The sequence below is a fragment of the Chrysemys picta genome, chromosome 1 (genome assembly GCF_011386835.1).
Source record: "Chrysemys picta bellii isolate R12L10 chromosome 1, ASM1138683v2, whole genome shotgun sequence".
NCBI classification, from domain to species: domain Eukaryota; kingdom Metazoa; phylum Chordata; order Testudines; family Emydidae; genus Chrysemys; species Chrysemys picta.
This window is the reverse complement of record NC_088791.1, coordinates 212,989,886-213,014,737: the sequence shown is the minus strand read 5'-3', so window position 1 is coordinate 213,014,737 and position 24,852 is coordinate 212,989,886. Positions and strand designations below refer to the sequence as shown.

The 24,852-nt window shown below is 45.8% G+C and overlaps 1 protein-coding gene across 3 annotated transcripts in view; it reads left to right on the top strand.

Annotated features, from left to right (window-relative positions):
- The first annotated feature begins 2,401 nt into the window (after positions 1-2,401).
- LOC101947155 (organic solute transporter subunit alpha-like) overlaps positions 2,402-24,852 on the top strand; it is a 57,443-nt gene continuing 34,992 nt past the window's right edge. The window contains exons 1-3 of one of the 3 annotated variants that reach the window (XM_065579399.1): positions 2,404-2,629; positions 5,082-5,160; positions 5,417-5,703. In XM_065579399.1, coding sequence (XP_065435471.1) covers positions 5,637-5,703 — 67 coding nt within the window. In that variant the 5' untranslated portion in view covers positions 2,404-2,629; positions 5,082-5,160; positions 5,417-5,636. Of the gene's footprint in view, positions 2,630-4,983; positions 5,161-5,416; positions 5,704-24,852 lie in introns of those variants that run through there. The other 2 variants (XM_065579409.1, XM_065579405.1) reach the window with 2 other exon arrangements.

The following is a 24,852-nucleotide window of genomic DNA, read 5'->3' as shown; positions in this document are numbered from 1 at the left end:
CTCCCCCTACCTCCCAGGTTTGAGAGCCTGGGAGGGAGGGCGAGCAGCGGCGCGCGAGTGGCAGCAGTGGAGGTGAGTTAGGGTGGCCAGGGCACATTTTTAGGGGCAGCATGGCCCGCGCCAGAATGCCGCCCCTAAAAATGTGCCGCCCCAAGCACCAGCTTGTTTTGCTGGTGCCTAGAGCTGGCCCTGCTGGGGGTGGAGACTCAGGAAACTCTAACCAGTTCCTTGGCAATTCCCTTTCCCCTCTGCTTTGATCAGATCTTGCTCAAGAAGAAAAGTTGGGCCTATATCTTCAGAAAGGCCATTGGTTTGTTTTGTACCTGTGGCTGCATGTTTGTCAATAGGGGGCTTATCTGAACTCGGTGGCTTCTGCAAATTTCTATCCAATGATAATTGTGAAAAGAATAAAGTGAAAATGCTGTTTTTTTTGTTCAAAAGTGAAATAGTTTTAAAGGTAATAATAAATGGTGCTAGTGTAACACCAACAGACACCAGTCAGTGGCGGGTGGGATTGAACCTGGGGCCTCTGGAGCTTAGTGCATAAGCCTCTGCTGCATGAGCTAAAAGCCAACGGGTTGGTAGCTAAGGCTGTAGAGCAAACACATTAATCTCGCACTAACTGGTCTCGGTGCCACTCAATGGGACAGAGCACCATACCCAGCAGGTGTGTGGGTTACACTAGCAGGTGCCTGATGGAAGTTTTGCCTGTACAAGAGCTTCAGCATTTGTCAGAATAATGAATCTAAATTTAAGGAAAAAAATAATTGCATGATTAATTGTGCTGTTAAACAACAATAGAATACCATTTATTTTAAATATTTTTGGATGTTTACTACATTTTCAAATATATTAATTTTAATTACAACACAGAATACAAAGTGTACAGTGCTCATTTTATATTTATTTTTATTACAAATATTTGCACTGTAAAAAATAAAAGTACTGTAGTGCAATCTTTTTATCATGAAAGTTGAACTTACAAATGTAGAATTATGTAAAAAAAACCCTGCATTCAAAAATAAAACAATGTAAATCTTTTGAGCCTACAAGTCCACTCAGTCCTACTTCTTGGTCAGCCAATCACTCAGACAAACAAGGTTGGTTACAATTTGCAGGAGATAATACTGGCCGTTTCTTGTTTACAATGTCACCTGAAAGTGAGAACAGGCATTTGCATGGTACTTTTGTAGCTGGCGTTGCAAGATATTTATGTGCCAGATGCGCTAAAGATTCATATGTTCCTTCATGCTTCAACCACCATTCCAAAAGACATGGTTCCATGCTGATGATAGGCTCTGCTTGAAAACGGTCTAAAGCAGTGCGGACCGACGCATGTTCATTTTCATTATCTGAGTCGGATGCCACCAGCATCTTTTTTGGTGATTCGGGTTCTGTGTTGCTCTTTTAAGACTTCTGAAAGCATGCTCCACACCTCGTCCCTCTCAGATTTTGGAAGGCACTTCAGATTCTTAAACCTTGGGTCGAGTGCTGTAGCTGTCTTTAGAAATCTCACACTGGTACCTTCTTTGCATTTTGTCAAATCTGCAGTGAAAGTGTTCTTAAATTGGACAACATGTGCTGGGTCATTATCTGAGATTGCTATAACATGAAATATATATGCAGAATGCAAGTAAAACAGAGCAGGAGACATACAATTCTCCCCCCCCCCCCAAGGAGTACAGTCACAAATTTAATTGACACATTATTTTTTTAACGAGCATCATCAGCATAGAAGCATGTCATCTGGAATGGTGGCTGAAGCATAAAGCGGCACACGAATGTTTAGCATATCTGGCATATAAATACCTTGCAACACAGGCTACAAAAGTGCCATGTGAACGCCTGTTCTCACTTTCAGGTGGCATTGTAAATAAGAAGCAGGCAGCAGTATCTCCTGTCAATGTAAACAAACTCATTTGTCTTAGTGATTGGCAGAATAAGAAGTAGGACTGAGTGGACTTGTAGGCTCTAAAGTTTTACACTGTTTTGTTTTTGAGTGCATGTAGCATGGCAGGCACTCACTGCCGTGGTGCCTCCTGCTGGTCAGTCTGGGAATTAGCTCTTTCCAGCCTCAGAGCACCTTCTGCTGGCCGGAGTCTCCCTACCGGTACTTGCTTCCTGGTCTCCACCACCATACTTCAGGCCCTGCATCCCTCCCGGCCTGCGGTGACCCTTATCTTGGGGTGCTGCCCCCCAGCAGTGCACCCCCACTCTGGGTCTCCCCGCCCAAGGGAACCCCTTCCCCCATGCCCACCTTGCCTCAGTGGCTACTGCCAGTCATCATCTAGCCCCCTTTCTCTGGGGCAACCTGCAGTCTGTAATGGCCACTCATCATTGGCAAGGGGGTTAGACCCAGGGGCGGCTCTAGACACCAGCAAAGCAAGCATGTGCTTGGGGCAGCCCATTTGCAGGGGCGGCAGGGATCCAGCATGGGAGCTAAGAACCAACAGGGGGCCCTGGGAGCTGTAGTTCCTTGGTTAGCTCCCTGCCTATAGAGCCAGCCCTGGAGCAGGGAAAGAACTACATTTCCCAGCATTCCCTTGGCCACTACCAACAGGAAAGAGGGGGAGGGAGTGAGGAAGCTGAGACCTCATGCTGCAGCCTGCTATGAATGGAGAGCTGCACTGTGAGTAGGGATACCATATTTTAACTTTCAAAAAATAGGACACTTCATGGGGAGGGAGGGTAGCCCCACCCTGCCACCATCCACTCCCTCCGACTGCCCCCCACAGAAACCCCAACCCATCCAACCCCCCGTTCCCTATCCCCTGACCACCCCCTCCCGGGACCCCTGCCTCAACTGCCCCCCAGGATTCCACCCCCTATCTAAGCCCCACTGGTCCTTGTCCCCTGATTGCCCCCTCCCGGGACCCCACCCCCTATCTAAGCCTCCTTTCTCCTTGTCCCTAACTGCCCCCTCCTGAGACCCCCCCAACTTCCCCCCTAGAACCCCACCCCCTACCTGTCCCCTGACAAACCCCTGGGACTCCCATGCCTATCCAACTGCTGCCTGTCCCCTGACTGCCCCCCTCCGAACCCCCAACCCATCTAACCCCCCACCCTTCTCCCTGCCTGCCCCCCCTGAATCTTCGCCCCATCCAACCCCCCCCTGCTCCCTGTCCCTTGACTGCCCCTATGGAACCCCCTACACCTTCTCCAACCCCCCAACCCCCTTACTGTGCTATTCAGACCAGCGTGTCTGGCTTCGCGCAGCGCCAGACACGCTGCTGCATACATGCTGTCGTGCTCCCCTGCAGAGCCACAGCCCTCCCTCCCCCCAGCACCTGCCTTCCAGATTTGAACACCTCAAAATTCAGGAGTGCTCAAGCTCAGTTTGGGCAGCTGTTACTTCATTTCTCCCAAATCAAATATACTGATCCACTGTAACTTGCTATAGAAAAAGTAGGATAAAATTGAGCAAGAAATGTTTCCCAGTGGTCATTAGGACTGGAATTGCTATTTTCAACAGCCATTGCTTTTTTGTTTGTTTAAAAGGAAGACAGTGATATTGCATTGGCAAATTCCCCATAGAAAGAAAGAGTGGAACAAAAGAATAATAAAGGCACCTCAACTTTTCCTCATTTATGTAGGACAGTCTTATAATATGCATCCAGATATCCTCCAATCACACAAGCTGAAAATTGTTCAACTTTACTGCAGTTCTGTAACCATATGGGAGGCAATCCTGTCTGTGTTCTGTGCACATCTAAAATTCCTGCTGAGTGACCTGCCCTGGGAGCTAGTTACCAGTGACCCAGGGCTGCGGCGGAAGGAGGGTGCAGGTGGGGGGGGAGAGCCCAGGGCTGGGGCAGCAGGGGGGGTGCAGGTGGGGGGTGAGAGCCCAGAGCTGGGGCAGCAGGGGGTGTGGGTTAGGGGGGGGGGGGAAGGGAGAGCCCAAGGTTGTTTCATTTTGGTTTGTTGAACAGACCATAAATGCTTCATTTTTGAGTCAATTTCAGCCTTAAACTATGTTTCCCTGTTGTGATGCATTGCCTTGGGGGTGTTGTACCTCAGATTATCCCCTATGGGCCAGATTCCTTGGCCAGACTACATCTCCCACAGTAGTGTAGTTGATGGTAAACTTGGGTAAATAGAGTAGACCCACTTCTCATTTAGGGAATATGGAGTTTCCTTTAGGCTAGTTTACCCATTTTCTTTTTTACCACTACACCACTGATCTTCCATCGTGCACCTGTAGTTATGGGACTTGTATGATGTATCATGCTCAGTGGACTGTATTGCATCATGAGAAATGTAGTCTTGCCAGGGAGCTCAGCCCATAGGAGAAAACATGAGCCCAAACTACAGCTTCCATAAAGCAATGTGTCACTATTAGGGAAATGCAGTTTAATGTTGAACTGGCTCCAAACAAAGAGCCCTGGCTTTCAACAATCCCAAATATTCAGAATCAGGTGAAACCAATCCAAAAGGAAATATTTCCATTTTGTTTTCCAAATAGAAAATCAAAATGGCAGCATAATTGACATTCTCCTGTGGAAAATGTCAATTTTGTGCAAAATGAGTTTTCCTTTGGAAAATATTTCCAACAAAAATTCCCAACCAACTCTACCTGCTACAGAGATCAAATTGAAAAATTCTGCTATTTTGTGTTTTTTTTTGAAGTTTATAAATCTGCCTTCATTGTAATGTAACTCTCTCTCTTGAACTCTCTCCCCTTCATTGTAATGTAACTCTCTCTCTCCTCTTCCCTTTTCATGCAAAAAGTAGTTTTGGTTTATATGGCAAGAACTTGCAAAACTGGATCAAAATGGTGTGGTTGTTTGTTTAACAGCTGAGTAAAATCCAGCTCTCCTGTTAAATCGTTTTTAAACATGAGGTAAAAAGTTTAATTTTCACTTGCTTCTCCTCCCCATTTTTGGTTCCTTTAGGGGTGAAGTCTATGGTAGTTTTCCACTTTAATAGGACCATGATTTGGTCCGAAATGTATCCATTGGTCTCCCCCGCCCCTAACTTTACACAGAGAGGTAAATGCGAAGTGCAGTACCTATGCCTCTTGCTCATAGGTTTAAACTGTTTCTCTCAAAGCCTTGCAAACGTGACTATCGCTGACATTTCAGGTGGTGTGTGGGAGGTGCTGCCTGGTGCTGGGGTGTGTGTGAAGAAGAGGGCGAAATTCTGAAGCTTGGAACTTGTACTGTAAGTATTAACGCTGTACGCCTTAGGGAGCTCTGTCTTTATGTGTCTTGTGGAGCAGGGACATCTTTACCGTATGTCTTTAACAGCACCTAGCAAATAAATAACACAACAGTAGAGGGGACAGGGACACAAGTGTGGAACCTCCCTGCCGACGGGAGGGATGTTGCTAATGCACAAGGCAAGAGTGTAAATTGTGTGTGGGCACTGCCACCCAGTCACCCTGTGGTTTCCTTGGGGGATCTTTCACATTCTGCAGCAGTGTTTGAACCGAGAGAGAAAGAGCTGGGATTCGGACTGTCAAACATTTACCCAATCGAAAGGTGGTTGGGAGGAAATTTACATTTGGCAACAAGTCTCGGCGCCTTACTGGAAAAGCGCAGAAGAAGTAGCAGTGCTTTGTAACTCAGCCAACACTGAAAAGGAAGCAACGCCTCAGGGACAGCACGAGGAGACAAGGCTTACCAGAAGCTAAAGAAATGGAGAATGGGACCGATCCCGTCTGCATTGCAAATGAGGCTCCGTTCTCTCACAAAATTATCGGAAGTAAGTTTTGCTGCTGCTTTAAAAATTGTGTGTGTGTGTGTGCGCGCGCAGGGAGGGGGAAAGGGGATTTTCCAGGAAGATTTCTTAGTTGAAAACGTGTCTGGACTGAAAGCCCTGTTTTCTCGTTCCAGACTATGTGCATCTAGTTTCCCGTTTTATTTTAGTGATCTGTAACATGAGGAAGCTGGGTTAGTGTTTGAAAGAGATTCCAGTAACTAAAAACGCTAAAAAATGGACCCACTATTAAAGTGTGTGATAATTATTAATATTTGGAGGTAATTTTTTTAGTACAAAGTAGTTCCCCAGAGTAACAGAAATGTAATGGCCATGCTAAGTATAATCTGTGCTGTATTGTAATTTTGATGCTATACAAGTAAAACATTAAGGGCCCGATCCTGCGGAGATTTATTACCAGACCAAGTGCTTATACTATGGTGAGTTACATAAGAACAGCCATACTGGATCAAACCAAAGATCCATCTAGCCCAGTATCCTGTCTTCTGACAGTGGCCAATGCCAGGTGTCCCACAGGGAATGAACAGAACAGATAATCATCAAGTGATCCATTCCCTGTCACTCATTCCCAGCTTCTGGCAAACAGAGGCTAGGGACACCATAGAATCATAGAAGATTAGGGTTGGAAGGGACCTCAGGAGGTCATCTAGTCCAACCCCCTGCTCAAAGCAGGACCAACACCAACTATATCATCCCAGTCAGGGCTTTGTCAATCCGGGCCTTAAAAACCTCTAATGATGGAGATTCCACCACCTCCCTAGGCAACCCATTCCAGTGCTTCACCACCCTTCTAGTGAAATAGTGTTTCCTAATATCCAACCTAGGCCTCCCCCACTGCAACTTGAGACCAGTGGTTTCCCCAGGAATTGAAATTCGGGGTGGTGTCCAAATTTACCCGGGTGGGGGTGTGTGTGTCAGGACCGATGAGATATATAAAAGAGATATGAATAAAGTACATGTTTTGTTAGGATAATGCAAATTTAACATAAGGATAATGCAAGTTACACCAAAACACATAACAGGTCTAGATTTCTAAAAAAATATAATTAAAAAAAATTATTTAATTTAAATTGACTTTTGGAAAGTAAGCCATCATGGGATAAGAGGGAAGTCCTCTCATGGATCAGTAAGTGGTTAAAAGATGGGAAACAAAGGATAGGAATAAATTATCAGTTTTCAGAATGGAGAGAGATAAATAGTGGTATCCCTGAGGGGTTGATACTGGAACCATTACTGTTCAACATACTCATAAATGATCTGGAAAAATGAGTAAACAGTGAGGTGGCAAAATTTGCAGATGATACAAAACTATTCAAGATAGTTAAGTCCCAGGCAGACTGCAAAGAGTTACAAAGGGATCTCACAAAACTGAGTGACTGGGCAACAAAAATGGTGGATGAAATTCAATGTTGATAAATGCAAAGTAATGCACATTGGAAAACAATCTCAACTATACATACAAAATGAAGGAGTCTGAATTAGCTGTTAACACTCAAGGAAGAGATCTTGGAGTCATTGTGGATAGTGCCCTGAAAACATCCACTCAATGTGCAGCGGCAGTCAATGATTCCCAACATTCTGTTTGCTTTTTTAAAAAGAACAGGAGTACGTGTGGCACCTTAGAGACTAACAAATTTATTTGAGCATAAGCTTTCATGGGCTACAGCCCACTTCTTCGGATGTAGCCCACGAAAGCTTATGCTCAAATAAATTTGTTAGTCTCTAAGCTGCTACAAGTACTCCTGTTCTTTTTGGGGATACAGACTAACACGGCTGCTATTCTGAAACCTTTGCTTTTTTTAAGAAAGGGATAGATAATAAGACAGAAAATATCATATTGCTTCTGTATAAATCCATGGTACGTGTACACCTTGAATACAGTGTGCAGATCTGGTCACCCCATCCCAAAAAAGATATATTGGAAATGGAAAAGGTACAGAGATGGGCAACTAAAATGATTAGGGGTATGAAAACAGGAGGAAAAAATAAAATGACTGGGAATTTTCAGCTTAGAAAAGAGACGACTAAGGGGGGATATGATAGAGGTCTATAAAATCTTGACTGGTGTGAAGAAAGTGAATAAGGAAATGTTATTTAATCCTTCACATAACACAAGAACTAGCAGTCACCCAATGAAATTAATAGGCAGCAGGTTTAAAAAAAAAAAAAAGGAAGTACTTCTTCACACAACATAAAGTCAACCCGTGGAACTCTTTGCCAAGGGATGCTGTGAAGACCAAAACTATAACAGGATTAAAAAAAGAACTAGATAAATTCCTGGAGAATAGGTCCATCAGTGGCTATTAGCCAGAATGGGGAGGGATGCAACACCATGCTCTGAGTGTCCCAAGCCTGTTTGCCAGAAGCTGGGAATGGGCAACAGGGGATGGATCACTTGATGATTACCTGTTCTGTTCATTCCCTCTGAAGCACCTGGCCTTGACCACTGTTGGAAGACAGGATACTGGGCTATATGGACCATTGGTCTGACCCAGTATGATCATTCTTATGTAAAAATTAATTATAATAATAAAAATGTTTAGTACAGAAACTTCCCAACATAATGACCTCTCAAGATAGCAACAATGTGAGATAACAACCTTGGCAAATAATGCATTTAAAAAATCTTGGCCTACTGGGAAACATATTTATATAAGGCAACAGAGGGTCCTGTGGCACCTTTGAGACTAACAGAAGTATTGGGAGCATAAGCTTTCGTGGGTAAGAACCTCACTTCTTCAGATGCAAGACTTATATTTATATAAGTTTCCATTCCCAGTCACAAATCTAGCATTCTGCAGCAAAGTCACTAAAAGATAGTCCAACAAACAAATGTTTCTTTAACGTGCCCCTCACTTTTCCCTCCACTGCACCCCACTCACCGGGGTTGTCCTTGGTCAGTGGAGACTCAGAGTTCAGAGATGCTTTCACGTGAGTACACCTCCCAGGTGGGGGGCAAGAAGACACCTTGCTCATTCCTCCAGCTGCTCACTGTTCGCTCTGGCCACGGCTGTTCGTTGTGCCACCGTTCACTCCACCACTCTGTTGCCAATGGTCCTGAGCAGTCACCTTCTGCTGCCACCTGTCACTGTGACCTCTGCTAGTTGGTCTCTTGAGGTTCCACCCAGCTCTTAGTGATTTCAGCTGAGCTCTCAGTGGGGGAACCTCACTGCTAGTGCAGTCTGGGCTGTCTTTTACACAAAAACACTGTACCCACAGGAACACTGTCTCCACAGCAGGACTAAGCACTTAGACCTGATTATCAGTGATTTCAGCTGCAGTAGTCACTTAACAGAACAAAAGACTATCTATGGAGCCTAATCAGCTCTGTCTTTAAACAGTGGAGAGGGACAGGTCCCCACCCTCTCTCTTGATGCCCTCAATCAGCACAGGCTAAGTACAGTTCTACTGCCCTTTACTCATACAATAAGAACAACAAAAAAGAACAGGAGTACTTGTGGCACCTTAGAGACTAACAAATTTATTAGAGCATAAGCTTTCGTGGACTACAGCCCACTTCTTCGGATGCGCATCCGAAGAAGTGGGCTGTAGTCCACGAAAGCTTATGCTCTAATAAATTTGTTAGTCTCTAAGGTGCCACAAGTACTCCTGTTCTTTTTTGCGGATACAGACTAACACGGCTGCTACTCTAAAATAAGAACAACAACATTTCATTACCCCCCCACACACACACACCCCACCCCGCATTCAAGTGATTTGTAACCCAACCCCAGCCAAAATCTATCACTTTGGCAACACAGCTCTGTTTGCTGGATATCTAGGTAGATTAGGTGTGAATGTAAATACAATCTGGTCCTGATTAGGTGTCAGGGAGAGTTCATTTAGACTTTGCTTACAAATCATCATTTGAAATTGTTAGGTTGGCCAACATCACCAAAATGAATGCACTGACATTGTCATAAAAAACAGCAGCTGTATAAGGAAGCTAGTCTATGTTCATACTTTTCAAATCTATTATACTTTCAGATACACATTTTATCATACACTGTATATGCTTTTAAAGTGTGTATTAATGTTTCAATTTCAATTCAAATTTCCAAACAGTCACTAAATTGGCATGTTTCAGAGTAGCAGATGTGTTAGTCTGTATCCGCAAAAAGAACAGGAGTACTTGTGGCACCTTAGAAACTAACAAATGTATTTGAGCATAAGCTTTCGTGGGCCCACTTCATCGGATGCATAGAATGGAACATATAGTGAGGAGATATATATACCTACAGAAAACATGAAAAGGTGGGAGTTGCCCAACCAACTCTAAGAGGCTAATTAATTAAGATGCGTTATTGTCAGCAGGAGAAAAAAAACGTTTGTAGTGATAATCAAGATAGCCCATTTAAGACAGTTTGACAAGAAGGTGTGAGGATATTTAACATAGGGAAATAGATTCAATGTGTGTAATGGCTCAACCATTCCCAGTCTCTATTTAAGTCTAAGCTGATTGTATCTAGTTTGCATATTAATTCAAGTTCAGCAGTTTCTAGTTGGAGTCTGTTTTTGAAGCTTTTCTGTTGCAAAATTGCCACCTTTAAATCTGTTACTGAATGGCGAGAGAGGTTGAAGTGTTCTCCTACTGGTTTTTGAATGTTATGATTCCTGATGTCAGATTGGTGTCCATTTATTCTTTTGTGTAGAGACTGTCCGGTTTGGCCAATGTACATAGCAGAGGGGCATTGCTGGCACATGATAGCATATATCACGTTGGTAGATGTGCAGGTGAACGAGCCCCGGATGGCATGGATGATGTGATTGGGTCCTATTATGGTGTCACTTGAATAGATATGTGGACAGAGTTGGCATTGGGCTTTGTTGCAAGGATAGGTTCCTGGGTTAGTGTTTTTGTTCTGTGGTGTGTGGTTGCTTGTGAGTATTTGCTTCAGGTTGGGGGGCTGTCTGTAAGCAAGGACAGGCCTGTCTCCCAAGATCTGGGAGAGTGAGGGATCATCTTTCAGGATAGGTTGTAGATCCTTGATGATGTGCTGGAGAGGTTTTAGTTGGGGGCTAGGCTAGTGGCGTTCTGTTACTTTCTTTGTCCTGGAATAGGTGACTTCTGGGTACTCTTCTGGCTCTGTCAATCTGTTTTTTCACTTCAGCAGATGGGTATTGTAGTTTTAAGAATGCTTGATAGAGATCTTGTAGGTGTTTGTCTCTGTCTGAGGGATTTGAGCAAATGCGGTTGTATCTTAGAGCTTGGCTGTAGACCATGGATCGTGTGGTGTGTCCTGAATGGAAGCTGGAGGCATATAGGTAAGTATAGCGGTCAGTAGGTTTCCGGTATAGGGTGGTGTTTATGTGACCATTGCTTATTATCACAGTAGTGTCAAGGAAATGGACCGCTTGTGTGGATTGGTCTAGGCTGAGGTTGATGGTGGGATGGAAATTGTTGAAATCATGGTGGAATTACTCAAGGGCTTCTTTTCCATGGGTCCAGATGATGAAGATGTCATCAATGTAGCACAAGTAGAGTAGGGGCGTTAGAGGATGAGAGCTAAGGAAGCGTTGTTCTAAGTCAGCCATACAAATGTTGGCATACTATGGGGCCATGCGGGTACCCAAAGCAGTGCCGCTGACTTGAAGGTATATATTGTCCCCAAATGTGAAATAGTTGTGGGTGAGGACAAAGTCGCAAAGTTCAGCCACCAGGTTTGAAAGCATGTAACTAGTTCACAAAACTGGGGGGGGAGGGGTGTTGGGGAAATTCAGGGGGGTGTAGGGAAATCACTGCTTGAGACCATTGCTCCTTGTTCTGTCATCTGCCACCACTGAGAACAGCCGAGCTCCATCCTCTTTGGAACCCCCCTTCAGGTAGTTGAAGGCTGCTATTAAATCCCCCCTCACTCTTTTCTTCTGCAGACTAAATAATCCCAGTTCCTTCAGCCTCACCTCGTAAGTCATGTGCCCCAGCCCCCTGATCATTTTCGTTGCCCTCCGCTGGACTCTCTCGAATTTGTCCACATCTTTTCTGTAATGGGAGGCTCAAAACTGGACGCAATACTCCAGATATGGCCTCATCAGTGCCAAATAGAGGGGAATAACCACTTCCCTTGATCTGCTGGCAATGCTCCTACTAATGCAACCCAATATGCCATTAACCTTCTTGGCAACAAGGGCACACTGCTGACTCATATCCAGCTTCTCATCCACTATAATCCCCACGTCCTTTTCTGCAGAACTGCTGCTTAGCCAGTCAGTCCCCAGCTGACTGATGAACCTATCCTCCATGCCATTACAATAGCCATTACTGATGGACCTATCCTCCAACAATTTATTTAGTTATTTTTTTAACCCTGTTATAGTCTTGCACTTCATAACATTCTCTGGCAAGGAGTTCCACAGGTTGACCGTGCATTGTATTAAAAAATACTTTTGTTTGTTTTAAACCTGCTGCCTATTAATTTCATTTGGTGATCCCTAGTTCTTGTGTTATGAGAAGGAGTAAATAACACTTCCTTATTTACTTTCTCCACATTAGTTATGATTTTATAGCCTCTATCATATCCCGCCTTAGTCATCTCTTTTCCAAGCTGAAAGGTCCCAGTTTTATTAATCTCTCCTGATATGACAGTCATTCCGTACCCCTAATCATTTTTGTTGCCCTTTCTGGAACCTTTTCCAATTCCAATATATCTGTTTTGAGATATGGTGACCACATCTGCATGAGTATTCAAGATGTGGGCATACCATGTATTTATATAGAGGCAATATGATATTTTCTGTCTTATTATCTATCCCTTTCTTAATGATTCCCTTAATGAGTTGTCTGTCACTTGTAAATTTACTCAGGAAGTTCAGGAGGGGACTCCAATACAATGAATCATCTCTCAGCTGGCATTGTTGCATGATGATTTCCAGGCTGTCCAAGATAGTGGGAAAAATCCACTGCTAAATTGAGGCAACATTAACTTTCTATTTAATAGAATGGGGAGGGGGAGAATAGATTCAGCAATGACTGGGACACCCAGAAAAATGCCTGAAAAAAGAGTTAATGCTTTGTCACCTGCAGTTTATAGACCATTTATAAGAAGAGGAGTATTCCTTATTTTGGTGTATCTGTGACTGGGATGGGGGAGCTGGGCAGAGGTGCTATGTTTCTGGGTCCAGATGCCCTTTCCTTCCTCCCAAGAAGAGCGGAGTAAACAGTCACACAGAATCTGTGCAGCAACCATCAAGAGGATGATGCAGCAGCTTCTTCCTTGCTGTGCCTACGTATGCTCTTCCATGTAAACTCAATGCAATCAGGGCTTCCTGGACTGGGGGGTGGGAAGGAATCAGAGTTGGGGAGCAGCTCTGCTGATCAGAAAGTCTGCTGGAAGCAGCATTAACTCCTTTTTATTTTTAATCAATAGGGAATATTGACAATAGGGAAATGTGTAGCCACACGGAGTCTCCTAATGTTGCACAACTCCTCCTGTGCAGCTAGGGGACTGAGAATAGAGAGGCACGTGGAGGGAAAGTCCCATGGGGTTGTGCTAAACTCTCCCTGTAAGTCCTTGGGGGTGTGTATTGTCATGCCACTTCCTTCCTGTCCCCTAAGGCCATGCCTTCTCTAGGAAAAAAGTGTTTTTAAAACGTTAGCTAACTTGTTAATCTGCCTAGTCTAGAGCAGGATTTTAACATATGTTAAAAGTACAATTTACCCTGTCAATTTACCCTGTTGGGGAGGGATAGCTCAGTGGTTTGAGCATTGGCCTATTAAACCTACGGTTATGAGTTCAATCCTTGAAGGAGTCATTTAGGGATCTGTGGGAAAAATCTGTCTGGGGGTTGGACTAGATGACCTCCTGAGGGTCCCTTCCAACCTTGATATTCTACACTAGATTTGTTTTACATATGTTCAAAATATCCCTTTGTTTCTAGTGAAGACAAGGGCTGTGTGGTCACAGACCTCTCCCCTGAGTGGTACATGTATCTGCATCTCTCCAACTTCATGACATTTTTGGAGAGCCCTCCCACCCCCATGGATTTTACAATGGGAGAGGAGAAGTGAGTTCCTTATCTCTTAATAAGTGTCAGAATGGAGCATGGTGGGACATCAACCCTGACCTTGGAGTATGTCTACTCTGCAAAAAACCAACCCCCCGCTCCCCTCCCAAAAGCCCTACTGCAGCAAGTCTCAGAGTCTGTGTCAACAGACTCAGGCTCCCAGGGCTTGTACTACAGGGCTAAAAGTAGCATTGTAGACACTCCTGCTTGGGCTGGAGCTGAAGCTCTGAGAACCATTGCACCCCCCCACCGCAGGGGTTCAGAGCCCTACCTCCAGCCTGAGTAGGAATGGCTTTACAGCTATTCTTAGCCCCACCATAGCACAAGCCCCACCAGCCTGAGTCAGTTGACAAAGTTGATGTGCTGCTGCAGGGTTTTTGTTTTTGGCAGTGTAAACATACTCCTTGTGTCCCATGTTACTGAGAGCTCCTTACATCAAGTAGTATGGCCTTGTATACACATACATTGGCACTGGCTTCCACTAAAAGTGTATTGTACAATTATTTGATGTAAAGAGGTGCAAAGCCCTGTGTGGACACACTATAAGCTGCCCAGTGGATAGAGCAGGATCTTGCCTGTGGTTGTACTAGCAGTTCCAGTAATCGAGTATAGATCCAGGGGTCAAACCAAAGGTCAGAAGCCAATGGGTAAGCCAAGGGATGTAGCCAAAAGTCAGAGCCAGGAGTCAGAAACCAGAATGGAACAGGTACAGGCTGAGGTTGGAGCAGGAGTAGGCTTTAAGCAGAAGTGAGAGCAAGTTAAGCACCGCTGTATGCACCGAACAGCCACTGATGTGAGACTTGGCAACACAAGGGGGAAAAAAGTGGCACTGCCTTTCAGAACAAGCCCAAAACTAGCGCAGCCCATTTCAGAGGGAGGAGTGTGGGGGCAGTGCTTAAATGAAAGAGTTGCCAGGACTCAGGAGTACTGGAAGCTCCCGAGAAGTGTGTGGGGGCCACCAGCACCTGAATGGTGGTCCCGCCTCTTCCCCGAGGTCCCACCCCGCCCCACCTCTTCTCCCGAGGCCCCATGCCCACTCTGCCTCTCCTCCTGAGGCTCCCCAACCTGCCACTTGCTCCTCTCTGCCTCCTACCCCCTTAAGGCAGGAAAAAAGTGATGGGTCCATGGCCCCGTGGTCCCCCCATTCCAGCGCCCCTGCGGGGTTCAGCCCCAGCACAAAGTAAGCACAGGCTTGGCGGCCAGAGAGCGGCGGCTGCTGGCCGGGTGCCCAGCTCTGAAGGCAGCACCGCCGTCAGGAGCAGCGCAGAAGTATGAGTGGCATGGAAGTCCACTATTACAAAAAAGCAACCTCCAAATAAAACCCCCAAAACCTGCAGCCTGCGGCTCTAAAAAAAAATTACAGCGGACTTGGCAATGCTCCTCTGCCCAATCAAAATTAAACCGTATGGAGGGAGCTCATTGGGTCCAACTGAGCTTGCTGGGTTGCCTAGCAACCAGGCTGGGAGCCAGCATAAAGACAAACACTTAAAGACAATTTAACCTGGTTTGTGGTGCTTTAGCTTAAGTCAGAAAGGAATTGATTTAATTGATACAAGCCAGTTTTCAAATGGGTTAAGAGGCTCCAAACAAGTATCTTGCAGCAGTTTAACCAAAGTGGTTTTGAATTGAGTTCATTTTGACCAGTGCAACTTACTATGTACACAAAGCCTGAGTTTTGATAGTGAGTACAAAATAATGGGATTTAGACCATGTCAGCGCAATAGCATTGAAGCCACAGCAACCCAGGCAGCAGCACAAGCTAGTCCTGCCCACCCAGCACCCTGGGTTCATACTACAGTAGCCACCAGCCATGCTTCCATGGCTTCACTGCTATTGTCACTTGAGCTAGCTAGATCAAAGCTAACTTGGGCAAGGGAGTACAGACACTATTTCCAACTCTTGAGGTTGTATCATGAGTCTTGTGATATTTGGCATTTCTCGTATTGCCCCGTCTCTGGAATCATGTGACTGTGAGACTCTCACCTTTCATTAAAAAAAAAGGAAGTTTCTAGCATGATAGTGGTAGAGGAAAGTGTAAACGCATGCATCCTAAAGTCTTCAAAACTAGAAAGCAAATAAAACCAACCCTCCATTTATTATTTTTGAAAATTCCATGATTTTTAAGTCAGTCTCATGAGTTTTTGTTTCCTGACTCCTGAGTTTTGCATGCTTGGGATTGGCAACACTAACTCCTGTCCCACAGTGCACTGGGGTCACTATAAAACCTGAGGTGGATCCAGGGAAGGGGTGCATGTATTTCATATCTTTGTTGTCCAAATCCCACTCAGGAATCTGGAGGTGATGTTCCTGCACCCTGGGTATTGTATGACATGTCATGTACCTTTTACTAGAAGGGCTCTCAATCTTCATCTCTTGTCTAGTACTCTTATTCGCATCATTGTCTTGGAGGGCCTGTCTTCTGTGGTCAAGGCTCAGCTGTCAAGATAGTATCCTAAACATAGGCTAGGAGAGGGGCAGCCTTGATACAGGGCAAGGGGAAGTGGGTGCTTTGTGTGCTGGCTGTAGTGGGGGACTGAGTGAGGCTCAGTCCACCTGGCCTGAGGGAACTAGAGCTGGAGGGGAAAGCCGCTCTCACTCACATTCTGCTATTTATGTTATTCTTGTAAAAAGATAAGACAAAAATGACACGAAAGTGACATTGAACGTGTGACTTGGAGGGATGTGGGAGTCAAGCGTGAGGGTTTTCAGGGTACGTCTACATTTAAGCTAGGAGGTGTGATTCCCAGCTCATGTAAATGTAGTCATGCTCAAGCTAGCACCTAAAAGAAGCAGTGTGTCCAGGATGACATGGGTGGCCACTTAAACTAGTGCAATCCTGCCCAGCCCCTGGGTACGTCCCTAGCTGGCTAGCCCAGCCTGCTGCAGACACACTGCTAGTTTTAGGTGCTAGCTTGAGCAAAGCTAGCGTGGGCTTGTCTGCGCGAGCTGGGAACCACACCTCCTAAGTCACATGTAGCCATTCCCTAAGAGTGTTAACAAAAGGCCCTTGCTGCTAATAAAATTTGACTGCTAGTCAATGATAGAGGAGTGCTAAGCTGAGCAGTTTGGTGAATAAAGGCCGCCATCTTGACAAATTGCATTTTCTTATTATTTTTTTCAACATACAACATAACCCAATAGTGAGCACATCTTAAATCATGTCAGTGTGGTTATACATAGTCCAGCATCGGATTATCCCCTACCACTGAACTGGCACAGCATTAGAAAGAGGGTAGTTCTAGAGTGTGTGAAGGCAGTGAGCCAGGATGTTAGGGCTGGCAAAAGAAAACATGCCTTATTTCTTCCTACTGGAGGATCGCAGGGTCTGAGGGTCTGCAGACTCAGGGTTGGTCTATGCTAAAAAATGATATTGACCCAGCTACATCCCTCAGGGGTATTAAAAATCCACACTCCAGAACAACATAGTTAAGCCAAGTTAAGTCCCAGTGTAGACAGCGCTAGGTTGATGGAAGAATTCTTCCATGGAATTAACTACCAGCTCTGGGGCAGGTGGATTACCTGTGCTGACAGGAGAACTCCTCCCGTCGGCATAGGTAACGTCTACAGGGAAGCACTACAGCAGCTCTGCCACTGTAGCATTTCAGGTGTGGACACACTCTCAGCTAAATTACCCAGCAACCTTAAGAACGTACAAGTCAGTGCATGGCTCTTCACAACACAGATGACCTCTGCCCGGATGTTGCAATGGTGACCAGTTCCAGATTGGAATCATCAGTGTGTTTGGAGTAAGGATTTAAAACTGAAAACTGTAGAAGCCGTTACAACAGTCAGCAATGAATTGAGAAAGTAAATAATCTTTTCCTACTGCCCATTGCACAACATTTTGCTGTACCCATTATGAAGCGCTCAGACACAAGATTCTTAGGGTTTAGAAAAAGCAGAGATATTTATGTAGATAATGAGAACATCCACAGGACTGAAATGTTTGCTTTAACACGGAATGGGAACCCTCGTATGTCAGGACATAAGACTAACTGATGGGGTTAGAAGGAAACTTCCTCTTTGGGCAGTTTATTCCACAGTTGTCTAGTGTGTAGTTTCTGCTCCTGAAGCATGTAGTACTAGCCACTGTCAGAGAGAGAGGAGCAGAAGTTAGATGGGCCACCACTTTGGTCTGGCATAGCATTTCCTGTCTCTTCTGGAACACAAGACAGCTGAAATATTTCCTGTAAAAGCACAGCATCTGGATTTCATGGTATTGTTTACAGCTGTTGTCTGTGGATTCCCTCACTTATTCATTACTTACACTTAATCTCCTAGTCATGTACACAGTGAGTAACTGTAGGCTGCTATGCTGTTTCACCAGCCAGGAAAGGGAAGCAAATGCCCTGGCCAAGTCCTTGTTAAGTAAGGTCCTTTCATCAGATCATGGTTTATCATGTATAACAAAGGATAAACAACTCAACAGAAAATACTGGACACAATCCACAGCCAGGACTTACCTGTGTTCCTGTCTTCAGCTTCCTTACACACCCTGCACAGCCATTTGATAAAAAGGGATCCCTTAACCCTTTCTAGGCTGCTGCTTGACCTGTTCCCAGTGGTTGTTCTGCAAACTTACAATGATGCAGACAACTGCATGAAACAGAATGGTGAATGAAAGATGGAATTATGTTTTAGTTCTGTCCTGCATAAACCAGACTGTACGCCGCATATGACTGTGGGCCTGCTCACTGATATTTTTGTCAAACTCCAGGACAACTGGGAATCCCGCCTTTGTAGACTGTGGCAACGACTGTGTTTGAAAGCAAAGGATGATGGTTTTTTTTTAAATGTACCTACATTTATTAATCATTTATGCAGTGGCAAAACTGTGCATTAGGCTGTATAGAACAAATAAAAAGCAAGGCCCTTGCCCGAAGGATCTTACCTCTAATCTTACACAAAATGTGTTCAGTGATGATACTAGGGGGATTGGGGAGACAAAGGCTACACAGATAAGATGCTCTGGTAAGCTATAAATGCTGCTTGATGAGTCCAATGTTTAAAAATAAAATTTTGATGAAAACCAGATCAGGTTTGTTCCAATGGTTCTTTCTTTTTCATACGTGTACACAGTGCCTAAGGGATCAGTGACTGGGACTTTCAAGCACAAAATATTTGCAGTACAAATAAAGAACAATAAGTGAGATCAGACTGAATTCAGGTTAGGAACAGGCATTTCACACTGCTCTGCTAAAGGCCAAGGAGGAAGTGGAATTGTTTATGGTGTTTAATGGGAAGAGGAAAACTCAGGCTGAATGTCAGGAAAATTGCCTAATGAGATCAAATAGAGTGTGAAATTCTGAGCCAGGGATTCAGAAGACTGCAATGGCAGATGCACTCAGGCAACCTTCTAAGTAAATTGCTGTGCAGCAGGGGAACATAACTGACTAGTTTAATGGGTCTGGCTTGGATCAACCAAGTCTGAGACTCAGGGGCCTCCCAATGGCTAGAAATGTACATAACTTCCAGTTTCTGAAGCTTAGTAAAGCCTTTGTCCATTGTTATATTTTGACACACAAGGAGTTATGGGGCAGGAAAGACAGTTTTTGTTTTATTGAATCAAGATGAACGTTCCCTGCCGAAAGGTCAGATTATCTCATATGCTGTAAAACCAGCAAAAGCAGGAGTTTCACAAATTGGTGTTTGGTGCAAAAACATTCAAACCCTGTAAACTAATTACTGAGTGCTTCCTATCCATGGCAAACAGTTTTGCTGCCGCCTTACAGACCAGAAAACAAGGCTACCCGTTACCTACCAATGGAGAAACCACAGATAGTCAGTCAGCAAACTTCTGAGGAGAGCTGCAGCTCCCTTTAACACCTGTGGGGAATTGTGGATGCTTAGCACCCATCCGGAGTGGGTCCTGTGTAAAGGGAAGTGAGACTTTGCTAACTGTTATGGGGAGTGTTAGCTGTTTTCCAGTTGCACTAAATAATGCACTGGTGTCATTCGACTGACTTCAATGCTGTTCCAACTGAGTTACAGGTGTCACATGAGAAAAAACTCAAGCCCCTGGTGTCCCAATCTAATAATGTCCTAGGCTTAAAGAAAAAATCTTTGCAGCTTTTGAATATACTGACCAGAAATTAATACAATGAGACACGGTGCTGTCCAGCACATCTCACTCCCTTCAGTAGTAAAGAGGCAGAGTGAGAGAATCAGTCCTTTGCCAAGTGCTGCTAACCAATCAGCCTTCGTTGAAGGCCTGACAATGGTTTCCTGGCCTTGATGAAACTAGTTGCCATGATGCTGGCTTTACTGCCTCTCGCCCCTGGGGAGGGGGAAGGGCGAGATGACAGCATGGTCACTCCTTACTGTTTGCAGCCAGGATGGTGTTTGGATCATGGAATGGAAGGGGGACAACTACTGAGAGAGAAAGTGAAGCAATCCTGATAAACCTCACCTAGCTTCTTTGACCCAAATCCTAAATTTTGCTCCCTGTCACATTAGGGTAGATTCAAAGTATTTCCACTTACGTCTACAGCCTTGTCTACACAAGAAAGTAAAGGCACTTTTTTTCAGCTGAGTTATCTTAAAATGGCAGGGAAGTCCCCTTAGCACTTGTGTAAACACCATTTAACACCTTCTCAAACCATCTATAGCCTAGAGCAAAGCAGTACCAGTGAGCCTTGATAGATGAATGGGTTCCTATTTGAATGGGATGTGGTGTCATTGAATTTTTTCATCTATCTCAGGCCGCACCTTTCTTTGAGAGAGTATATCTCTTAGGCCAGGGCTACATATGTCGACTCAAGTGACGTTGGCATACAGTTGCCGGAGTTAGTACTTTGCTTGTGCACATGCATACGTGGCACCTTGTGTCAGCAGTGCACGTACTCACCAGAAGTGCTTGAGTCGATGCAGAGTGCAGTGCACCATGGTTAGGTATCCCATTGTGCAACTTGACCCTGTCCAGCGCACTGTGTTTTTGGAAGTTTTGGCAATGCACGATGGGACTGAAACGAGTTGTGTAGGGTGACTGGGAATATGGGGTCAACTTCTGAGTGTGCAACTATCTCCATCCCACAATGTTATCTGTATCCCATAATTTTTGTGCCTTTTTTTCAAAATCCCACAAACCCGCACAGCCCTCCTTGCTATCTGCCATCTCTGACAGAAGCATGGAGCCTGCACAACTCTGCATTGTTGTTATGAGCATTGCAAGCACAGAGCACACGATCCTGGAGCATTTGCAGAGCTGCAAGAAGAACTGAATGAGTGGGCAACATAACAATTTCTTGGAGGACAGAGTGCTGTGGAACATAGGAAGAGCCATTTCAAGGTTGTGGCTGGCATTCATGGAGCAGCTGCACATGGAGGAGCACCAATTCTGGGCCTGAGAAACAAGCACGGAGTGGTGGGATTGCATCGTAATGCAGGTGTGGGATGATGAGCATTGGCGGCAGAACTTTCAGATTCTCAAAGCCACATTCCTGGATCTGTGTGCCGAGCTTGCCCCAGCCCTCCTGTGCAGGGACACCAAAATGAGAGGTGCACTGAGAGTGGAGAAGTGAGTGGCGATCGCACTAGGCAAATTTGCAACTCTGGATTGCTGCTGGTCAATGGTAAATCAGTTTGGAGGTGGGAAATCCACAGCGGGGACCACTGTCATGCAAGCATGCAGGGCTATTTATCACCTCCTGCTATGCAGGACTGTGATTCTGGACAATGTGCAGGACATAGTGGATGGATTTGCAGCAGTGGGGTTCCCAAACTGCAGAGGAGTGATAGACGGCACACACATCCCTATTTTGGCACAGACCACCTTGCCACTGAGTACATCACCAGAAAGGGCTACTTTTCTATAGTTACACATCATTGTTGGATCACTGGGGATGCATCACCAACATCAATATTAGGTAGTCAGGGAAGGTGCATAACACTCACATCTTTAAGAACACAGGATGTTCAGAAAGCTACAAGCAGGGACTTTCTTTCCTGACTGGCGGATTAGCATTGGGAACGCTGAAATGCCAGTAGTGATCCCGGGGGAGGCAGCATATCCCTGGCTCATGAAACCACCTTGCCAGCACCAAGCAACAATTCAACTATAGGCTCAGCAGGTGCAGAATGACAGTTGAATGTGCTTTTGGTCATTTGAAGGGCTGCTGGCATTGTTTATTCACCAGAATGGAGCTCAGTGAGAAAAATACCCCAATGGTTTATAGCTGCCTGCTGTGTCCTGCATAATATCTGTGAAGCAAAGGGGGGAAAAGTTTCCGCTGGAGTGGAGGGCGGAGGTGAAGCAGCTGTCTGCTGAATTTGAACAGCCAGATACAAGGACTATTAGAAGAGCTCAACACGGAGCTATATAGCTCTGGGCAGCTCTGAAAGACCATTTTAACAGTGAGCCAGAGAAGTGTGTGGTGTTGTAGTGGCTCTCCCTGGCCCTCCTCTTTTGTGGCCTAGTAGGAATCATTTGGTGATCGCTGGACATGCAGGAATGTAACATAGTCAATGCACCTCTTAATTTTGTTTGTGAATGATCCTATGAGTTATGTGACATGGTTACTCTCAGAACTGCTGAGCACTCATTGGTATATGTTTTGACCCAATAAAGCTGAATGAGTTCCAAATACTGTAATTTTATTCTGTAATAAAATCAGTGCAAAATAACCTGTGCAATTTTAAAACCAATACATTAAAAACGTAATAAAGTTTAATAAATTAAGAGAGCAGAGCTTATGAAGAGGAAAGAACATTCATGTCCATTTCAGCTACACATACACCAACCGTGGCTTTCACAGGTCAGTTTAGGGGAAGCTGTGATTGCCTTTAATGTGGAGTGGTAGGGATAGTGCAGAAACCCCAGATGCCACATGGAATATTGATATAGATTTAGGGAGCCAGCAGCATCTGTGTTTGCTTCCTGAGAAGCCCCATTATGTCCTGGTGCAGCTCCCTCAGCTTTTCCTGCTGAGACTCCTGGGCCTCTCTCCTCTCTGCTCTTACCTTCTCCAGGCTGCCTGCGGTGTTCATCCTCCAGGCCCTGTGCTCACAGTCTGATCCAGCACTGGCTTGCAAGATGCCTTGGAACACGTCCTCCCAAGTCCCCTTCTCTTTCCTCCTTATCTGGCTCAGGCGTTCAGCAGGTGTGTGTGTGTGTGGGGGGGACCCTGAAGGCTGCAGTGGCAGCAGCAGAAGATAACACACACAGAGGTACTAGTGTCAGCATATTCACTGCAGAATGAGAAACTGAAGATGCTGAACACTCTCCCCTTGCTCCCCACAAGTTTTAAACATGACCTTCTCACTTCTGCTTGGGATTGCTTGTGCACGGCATCAGTCACAGCACCAGCCATGGTGAGTACTGAGTACGGCCCCCTGGGGGGAGGGGAAATGAGAAAGGAATTGCTCAGCTGTATGATTCTAGTAGTATAGGGCAAGTATAGAATACTGGCACCGTTTTCCACAGGCGGTGGTGATTTTACTCCTGAAGGTCTCAAAGACTGCTGCTGGTGTCCCAAAGCCGCCCAGGCCCGTACGCTGCTAGCCTGCGTACTGCAATGGGGCCTGCTGAAGTTATGGCTGAGTGGTGTGGGAGTGTCCTACCGTGGATAAGAAATAAAGCAGCCCTCCCTAAAAACCATGGGCAGAGGATTGCAGAGTAACTCCATGAAAGTTTCATCAAGACCTCTCAGGAGGATTTAAGGGACATCCCTGTTTGTCCATAAACAAACTGCTCTGCATGCCATCCTCCCCCCCACTTCACCCCTGCCTAACTGTAAAGAGGACTGGAAAGCAGACTTGTACCACTGCCTCTTCTAGCACAAGTAAATTGATGAAAAGTCAAAAGATGTGTCCTGCTACTCTGGGGGTCCGTCCCTGTCATTGAAAACTTATCTACACAGTTACCCGAGGTTCCTTCCCCTGCATCACGCTTGCCCTTGCTCTACTGGTGGGACTGGCTATATTGCAGTGGAGTTAAAAATGGATCCTGGCTCACTGCGCAGCTGGCTCCCCCGTCACCTGTCCCCCATACTCCTCCTTGTCCTCTTCCACCAGCTCCTCCTCCTCGTTGCTGTTCATGGAAGGGGCTTATGATTTGGGCTTCTTGGAGGTATCCACAGTGCTGTGGGATGTGGTAGTGGGGTCTCTGCCGAGGATAGCATGCAGCTCTTCGTAAAAGCAGCAGGTCTGAGGTTTGGCACCAGCTCGCTGGCCTCTCTGGTCTTTTTGTATACTGGCCACAGCTTGTTGGCTTTCACGTGGCCCTGCTGCTGGTCCCCAGTGTAGCCCTTCTCCTGCATCACCCCAGCAATCTGCTCGTATATGTCGATGTTTCTATGGCTGGATTGGATCTGTGCCTTCACAGCCTCTTTTCCCACAGATCAACAGATGCAATATCTCCTGTCTATTGCAGGCAGGGGCGCATCTGGAGCGGGCAGCCAGCGAGGTCAGCTGGGCAGTTGCACACAGCAATGGAGAGCTGCTAGGTGTGCTCATCAAGCTGGACAATCAGGAAAAGGAATTTCAAAAATGGTGGGGTTTTAAAGGGAGGGGAGGGCTTTTGGGCTCCGTGACCCCTAAGCAGTGGAACTGCCACTGTGGGTTATTGTGGGACAGCTGCTGGAGGGTCGACATAAGTAATGCAGTATCTATACTTACCCTGTATTGACCTAAATACATTCACTGTGACTCTATGCTGCTCAGGGAGGTGGTGTTACTATCTCAGCATAGCAGTGGGAGACCAAATAAGTGTAGACACATGCACAACTAGGTTGACGTAAAGTGCCTTTTGTCGACCTAACCAAGTAGTGTAGACCGGCCTTACACTGAGCCAGAGGTAAATATTAATGTCAATACCCAGTGCCAAGGAGGAGAAGCACAATGATAATCAGGGACGGCTCTATGTTTTTTGCCGCCCCAAGCACGGCAGTCAGGCGGCCTTCAGCGGCACGCCTGCGGGCGGTCATGCGGATTCGGTGGCGTTTCTGCAGGTGATCTGCCGGTCCCGCACCTTTGGCGTACCCGCTGCCGAATTGCCGCCGAAGCCGCGGGACTGGTGGACCTCCCGCAGGCATGCCACCAAAGACTGCCTGTCTGCTGCCCTCACAGTGACCGGCAGGCTGCCCTCCGCGGCTTGCCGCCCCAGGCACATGCTTGCTGCGCTGGTGCCTGAAGCCG